This window comes from Cryptomeria japonica, chromosome 10 (assembly GCF_030272615.1).
Source record: "Cryptomeria japonica chromosome 10, Sugi_1.0, whole genome shotgun sequence".
In the NCBI taxonomy this organism is placed as follows: Eukaryota; Viridiplantae; Streptophyta; class Pinopsida; order Cupressales; family Cupressaceae; genus Cryptomeria; species Cryptomeria japonica.
In genome coordinates this window covers 301,120,472-301,128,554 of record NC_081414.1, presented here as the reverse complement: position 1 = coordinate 301,128,554, position 8,083 = coordinate 301,120,472, and the positions used below count along the sequence as shown (strand labels likewise).

The window sequence follows — 8,083 nt, the reverse complement described above, 5'->3', positions numbered from 1 at the left end:
ATAAAGTAGTCTCATCAAATCAATTAGCATTGAGATTGTTAAAAGTTGCTTTCTTAATCTTCTTTGGATAATAAAGAAGAAAATTTCTCTTGTTTCATATATATTGAAGACTGAAATTGTCTTCCTCTTTCTTTATTGGTAGAGAACAAGAGTTATCATAAGAGCCAAGGACTAAGGGGTATCCAAATTCACTTGAGGCACGATCTCGACCTCATCCTATTTCAAGATGTTGGAGCCATGCACTTAGCAAGACTTGATCCTTGATGGGTTCATTAAGAACCATTCGACTTGGCCAAAAGTTCAAGGGCCCATTGACTATAGTTAATAATTTCAATCCTTTTCTTCATAATAAACATCTATTTAATGTAATCGAGTCAAAGTTGGAGAGATAGCATCAATTTTCTTCTTAAGTTGATAAAATTGCTTCACTAATATATTGAAGATTTAAAAGTATAAGTAGTAGTGGCATGAGAAGCATGGGTGGAATATTTTTGTTTACTCAAGATGCATTTAAATTGTTGCTTTTGAAAGCCTTGTAATTTAATTAATTTGTGTTTTGGTTATCATCTCATTCTCCAAGATTTTTAATGGAGGATTTGTAAGAACATTAAATTGAGGTTGTGGAAACCCCACAAGGAAAGATTCAATTTAGTTTCTGAGCAAAATTTGAACTATAATGTTGCTTGATTGTTACAAAATAGTAATTTAGGTTACCTATAATTAAGTTGACTGGTAAGAAACAGTCCTTATGGTAAGAAAGAGAACTTGCATTGTTATTTGTACAAATGAACAAAATTGTCTTTTAGAACTATTAAGTAGGTCATGATGGATGAACATGGGAGAGTGTTTGTTTTGCACAATAAGAAATGGAGCAAGTGGGTATCCATGGTCTCATTTAGAAATGTGGATAATACAATGTTGTTTCAAGGGTGTCTTTCAAAATTCCAAAGTATTGTAAAGCTATTGATAAGCTCAAAAACTATCTGCCCATGGCTTGCCCAATGCAATCTTTTATAGAACTTGGTGGATATAAATGAAATCTTTTGTTAGTATCCCATTCAGGGCATTCAATGAGAAGATATTTCTCTGAGGCATTTTGTCAAACAGTTCAGGTGCTTTCCTATGCTTTTAGATTTTGCATATCCTGAAATCATGGCCTTCTGTCAATCAGTTCATGTCCCTTGTCTATGCTTAAACATTTTGCATGGATATTTAAAAGGGCAGTCAAGACAGTTGCAGCTACAAGATCTGAATAAATTCTTGTGATGGATGTCCATCCCCTGTTCCAAAGCTTCCATTTTCGCAGAGGCTGAGAGGAAGCTGGCAAAGGTTGCGATGTCTGGCTTTACACCTGCCCATCTCATTTGGTTGAAATCGTCTAAATCCTTCTCAAGAAATGGATCTTCTCCATACCCTGCAATCACAGCATTCCGTGAGACCATATTTCTTCAAGACATTTGGTAAAACCGTTCACGTACCTTGTCTATGCTTCCACATTTTGATTGAATCTCTACCATAGCGTTTCCAACTATGATATTTGATAATTATCGGGCCATGTTGTGTCAGGCTGTAAAAATCCTTGACCATTTCATGACAGCGGCGACATAAATGGGAATCATTAGGCGGGAATAAAGTTTGAATTCAAACATTAACGGTGCTAAACGGTGCTAAACGGGACTAGACGGAACGGATTTGGGAGAAGGTATGGGCCCACACCAGCCACCTAAGCAGTCAAAGCTTAGTGTGTGCTGGTTAAGCCATCCCGGACATGGGGCCTTCAGTAATTGATAAAGTGATTCAGGAAATAAACGCCAGGGAAGAAGAAAACAAGGTCACCTGTATAATTGCAGACGTCTGGATGTGATTTGGCTTACAACCGGTAGCCACGCTCAATAAACTTCCCCTCGCCGCTTTTCACACTGCTCTTGTTTCACTCTTCGCCATTCGCTACTTTAGTGCTCATCTGGTCTCGCTTGGCATTCTTCATTTTGATGGTAACGTATAATCATAATCTTCCAATCGATTTTAGTTTTTATTTCATGATGCAAATGACATTTAAAAACCTCTTTCATCTTTGTGGGTTTTATGTGAAGGAATTCCAAAAGAAGATGAAAAAACAAAATATCTTCCCTCCATGCCGGCGCTGCATTCTAGAGATCTTCCCTGGTTGTGGGTAGGCGAATACATGTTTCGGAAAGGGATTCGCATGGAAGAAGAGATCAAGGCCTTCAAATGGGTCCTCTTCAATTCTTTCTTAGAGATTGAAGCTCCAGTAGTGGAAACGTTGTCCAAAGAAGTGGGCGTTTATCCAATAGGTTCTCTAATTCCTCCTGAGTTTCTCCATAGCAGGACGAGCACGAAGGTCCTTCCAAGCTCTGGAAAAATGACACAGAATGCTTACAGTGGTTAGATAAACAGTGTGCCCACTCTGCGATCTACATATCTTTTGGAAGTACTACAGTTCTGAGTGAAAAGCAAGTGGAAGAGCTTGCTCTGGGAGTGGAAGCCACCCAGAGACCATTTCTATGGGTTGGACGCTCTGATCTAACGAAAGGAAGCCAAGCTATTTTACCTGCTGGTTTCTTGGAGCGCGTCAGAGATAGAAGTTGCATAATTTCGTGGGCCTCACAGTTAGAGGTGTTATCTCATCCTTCCATAGCCTGTTTTGTGACTCACTGTGGATGGAACTCTGTGCAGGAAAGCATTACCATGGGCGTGCCCATGCATTGTTGGCCTTACTTTGCAGACCAATTTCTTAACCGCGCGTATGTTGTAGATGTGTGGAAATTGGGTCTGCCATTAAATACCAATAGCCAAGGAATTATAGAGCAGGGGGAATTTGTGAAAAGTGTGGAGTTTTTGCTGGAATCGGAACAAGGCCTGGAGATCACAGAGGAAGCGAAAAAAATGAAGATAATTGCTAGGGATGCAGTCAAGGATGGGGGCTCCTCATGGAATAACTTTAATCTATTTGTCACAGCCATGACGCCACAATCAAATGAATGACTTGCTTTCTGGAGCGTTTGTTTTGTTTCACTTCGCTCTTTATCCTGCACTTCCTTGAGCATAGCTTATGTCGTCTCTTGTGTCGTACTTCCGCATAGGTTATGTCATACATGTTGTTACAAGACATTCTTACTAGTTCAGCAATCTGTTATAAAATTAAAAAAATGATGTGTTAAAAGGCTATTTTTTAAAAAAATCAACCTTAATTAGTACCCATGTTTTCATTTTGCCAACTTTTCATGTAGAAAGTGAAGGGTGTAAATGCTATCTACTTTCATCATAGTTCATGGTGTTATTGTATCAATTAATAATACAATATTGTTGTTTGGTGGAGTATGGAGTTATGTATATAGAATGTTGATAATATAATTTTAAAAGTAAAAATAAGGTGTTGAAAAATTTTGAATTTCAATTTTTTGAAGTGTTTTTTCTTTTTCAATTTCATTTAATAATTAGATTTGAAAGTTTTTTCAATTGATATAATAAAATAAAATTTTAAGATTTTAATGATCTGATTAATTAAAAGCAGGCTAGGTCCATACCATTACATATCCTAGAAAAAGCACCACCGAGGGCGCATGAGAAATGCACACCTAACTAGAGTCAAAACACCAAAAAACAACAAGGAACCACCAAGCACTAGATCAAGACCAAGGATAAAACCAGTAAACAAAAAAAACAAAAAAAAAAGCCAACCATTAAAGACATGAATAAATGGTCTACTTGACGAAGGTGTTACCCTCTTGCCAATCTTTACAGTCCTAAAACTATATCAAAGAATAAGCTTTTTTTCTTAATAGAAACGTAAGTAAAATTCAAAGTACCAGAATCTAGAGTATCTTTAACCATAGAGGCAGGGTGCTCCACTGAACTAAAGGGGGGTAGAGCATGTCTCTTAGATTTGGCTTTCCTATGGTTGATCTCCTCTTGAATAGCCAGCAGGGAAGCTAAATTCTCCAGAACCATTTTCAGGTTTCTCTTTGACATCTCCTCAAGTTTTCTCTTAAGAATCTCCTAGCCTTCCTTAAGCTCCATAACAACCTTGTTCTCATTTCTTTGAGACACCTTCTCGATAAGGTCTTTCAACATTCCTTCAACTCTATCCCAATCCTCTAATCTACTAGCCATATTGCTTGCAACTTCCTAGACCTACTCATCCTTCTCCTCCATAACCCATTTGTCCATGCTAGCATCAACCTCGACCATAGCCTCTAGTATGTTAATCTTCTTGATAGCCACATTGAACTGTGATTAAAGCCATTTAATCACCAGATCAAGTTTTAAGATTTTAATGTTGAAATTGTATTAAATTTACACAATTTACATAATTTAATAAAATAAGTAAAGTATCTACAATGAAATATTAAAAAAAAGAAGAGTAAAGTAATAAATAATTAAATTAAATAGATGAATTAATATTAAAAATAATAAATGCTATTTTAAATGTATAAATTAAAGTAATTTGAAAGTGATATTTTAAAGATAACAAACCAATGTTAAAGAAGTTCTTGCAAACCTAATGGTCATGTTTTTGAAACTAAACTAGCATGTAAACTTGAATCTATATCCCTACATGGAATTGGAATAAGGTATACTATCAAGATTCAATTCTAACTTCTTTTAGCAAAATACATTTTCATAAAGGAAAGATTAGGGTTCTAAGAATCTTGTCTCACAAACAAAGCAATGTGGTTAGGAGAAACAAAAGGACAAAGCATTCATATTGTATGAAAACATAAATCTAGAAACTACTTGTAAAAATATCACCCTAGAAGTGAAAAAAAGGGTGGGTATGCTTGGTGAAATCAAGTCCACACAATAAATCAAATCAAACCATTCAGAAAGATACATTTATAAAGCATAGACACAATCTAACCATAATGAGAAATAAAAAATAAAATAATATATGTTTTTTTTAAGCACTAAAATATACAAGATGTAGAGATATAAAGTTCACCAAATTATAATCTGATAAATCACTCATTTTGAAAAAAATAGAATAAAGTATAGTAATTAGATTTAAAAAGGGAAAGTTTGAGGTGAAAACAATGGTGAATATGGTTGTTGAGCAAGGTAAAATAATGAACCAAAAAATGTCAAAACATATATTATTATAAAGAATATATAGGAAAAAGTAATAAAACCTTAAAGAGATAAAAATTAAGATCATGTAATCATAAAAATTAAATTTAAAAAATTCTAATTTATAAGGAAAAATCCTACATGGTGTGGGAATGTTAGGTTGACCAATATTATCAAGTTGACCATATTATAATGTAATGAAAATGAATAGTATAAGGAAATATAATCAAACATTGATAAAAGTATAGGGCTTAAGAATTAAAACTAATAATTGAAATTGTCAAAAAAATTAAATGTATTATTAGAAATAATTTGAGTATGATAATTATCTTGAAATTTTATGTGAAAAATATTGTGAAACATACTGTATGCTAATTTTTTTTAACAAAAAAAAATAATAGTTTTTTATGTGTTTTCTTTATAAATTGTATCCCTTATCTTGAGATTGAATCTTGATTAAATCTTAAATAGCATTCCTTGATTCAATTAAGGCTTTTGTGAAATAACATTACACCTATCACTAGGGTACATTGCATGTGAATGCTTTCCATAATTGAACCTTTGAGAGACCCTTATTTCTACCTTTCAAGCTCGAAGGAATCATCTTTAGCTTCCTTGCAACATTGGCCATAGAATCTGACTAACCAATAAATGACACACAATACTTTTTAGAAAACAAGGAGGCTCTAAAACAAGAACTAAGACTAGCATGAGACATTTATTTTATGGCCAAGGATACTAGCCATTAGTTCTGAGAGTAGGATATGTGTGCAACTCTTTGTTCAAATATGTGACTAAGATGGTAAGTTGTGATACATGTCAAAGGTTTACAAGAAAGATGAAAGATATACGTTCTTTACTAAAAATAATTTCAACTAAGGGTCCATTCCAATATCATGGCATTGATTTTATTACAAAAGTGCTCTAATATATATAGTATTATTAATAGTTTAAAATGTTAAATTCTGTGAGAAACAAGAATTGAGCCAGGATCTGATGTCGGTCATAGATCACATGCAACTCCAAGCAACGGATGATCGAGGATCAAAATAGCTGAATGAAGATAAATCTGATATGAGAGAAAAATAGAGATAAAGAAGAGAATTTAGAGAAGACTCTCACCGAGCTATCACTTCACTTGTGAAGGTGAGAGTATATTGCTTATTATATAGAAAAATAATAGCATATACAACCAAGAGGTGCATTAACTCCCACCTCCATAAAAAGTGGGAGGTTTTACCTACTACCCCATAAAAGGTGGGAGGTTTTTACCTACTTGGTAAATGCCAAAACATGTGGCATAACCTCCTTACATGAAAACAAAAAAGGAGTTATAAGAGGTGGCACATAAGGCCAAAAGAGGGTGAGAAACCCAACTACCCCATAACCCACTTAGGAAATGACAAAATAGTGGTTATGAGAGGTGGCACAACAAGCCAAAAGAGGGTGTGTAACTCAACTACCCATGTGAGGTGGAGAGTTACACATGTAGCTAATGTATTCCGCCACGTGTCCTCATATTAACCACACCTAATAACCTAAGCAAGCTTAATAATATATGTGTAGGAAAAATAAATACCCCCTAACATAAGGAAAATAAAAAAACCTACACTAACACCCCCCCTTAAGCGTAGCTTAGGTGGGTGAAAAGATGGGTCCCGGCAAATGAGGCCATGTTAGGTACCCATGTACATAAATATCCCCCCCAAAAGAAGAAGCCCCCCATAAGAGGAATAGACCCCCCCTAAATAGAGAGAGAAAGAATGAAGGACTAAGAAGCCCCTCCTGAAGTAGACACCTTTTGTATCCCTAGCAAAGATCGCAAATGAAGGAACTTGCTTTCGGTGAAAGGTTTGGTGAAGATGTCCGCAGTTTGCTCCGATGTAGAACAATACTTAAGATCAATGATGCCTTCCTGAATGAGCTCCCGAATATAGTGCATATGTATCTCAATGTGTTTCGTCCTCTGATGATGAACTGGATTTCTTGAGATCTGTATAGCACTTTGATTATCACAAAAGATGATGGTAGGCTTTCTAACTGGAATACCAAACTCAGTAAGAATATTTTGAAGCCAAATAGCCTCAGTGGTGGCATTGACTGCCCCTCGATACTCAGCCTCTGTCGATGAAAGAGCAATTGCAGACTGCTTCTTGCTCGACCAACAAACTGGACCAGAACCAAGTGAGAAGCAATACCCAGAAGTAGACTTGCGATCCTGAGAATCACCTGCCCAATCTAAATCCGTATATCCTACCAAGTCAATATCCACACCTGCTACATACTGAATTCCATAATTGTGAGTACCCTGAATGTAGTGGAGGATCCGCTTAGCTGCTTTCCAATGCAACTCATGTGGCTCCTGCATGAATCTAGAGACCATGCCCACAGCATAAGAAATGTCGGGTCTCGTATGAGTCAAATAAATGAGGCTTCCAACAAGCTGTCGATATAAAGTGCCATCAACCAAGGGTGAAGAGCACTTAGCCTCAAGTTTGACCCCTGACAAAAATGGAGTAGGTGTAGGCTTACAATCAGCCATGTGAAATCTAGAGAGCATATCAAGTGCATACTTGGGTTGTCCAAGGAAGATTCCTGAAGATGATTGAGTGATCTCAATTCCCAAGAAGTAATGCAAAAGACCCAAGTCTGACATCAAAAATCTATCATGTAGAGCAATTTTCACTGCTTTGATGGTGGATGAGTGACTCCCTGTGAGTAACAAGTCATCAACATAGAGAACTAGAAATGTGAGAGTTTCATCCTGTTGCAGAATGTATACGTTCGGATCAGAATGGCACTGAGTGAAACCAATTGTCAGAAGAAATGAGTCCATCTTGGCATACCAAGCTCGAGGAGCCTGTTTGAGGCCATAGAGAGACTTTCGAAGTCGACACACAAGTGAAGGATCCTGAACAAACCCCTGTGGTTGCTCCATGTAGATTTCCTCGTGAAGGTCACCATGAAGAAATGCACTCTTCACATCCATCTGATG

At 36.2% G+C, this 8,083-nt stretch overlaps 1 protein-coding gene across 1 annotated transcript; it reads left to right on the top strand.

Moving 5' to 3' along the window:
• Nucleotides 1-1,768: 1,768 nt before the first annotated feature.
• LOC131048211 (linamarin synthase 1-like) lies at nt 1,769-3,006 on the top strand. Its single transcript, XM_059212427.1, has 2 exons — nt 1,769-1,831; nt 2,350-3,006. Exons 1-2 carry the CDS (start codon nt 1,769-1,771, stop codon nt 3,004-3,006), a joined length of 720 nt encoding a protein of 239 aa, XP_059068410.1.
• The last annotated feature ends 5,077 nt before the right edge of the window (nt 3,007-8,083 follow it).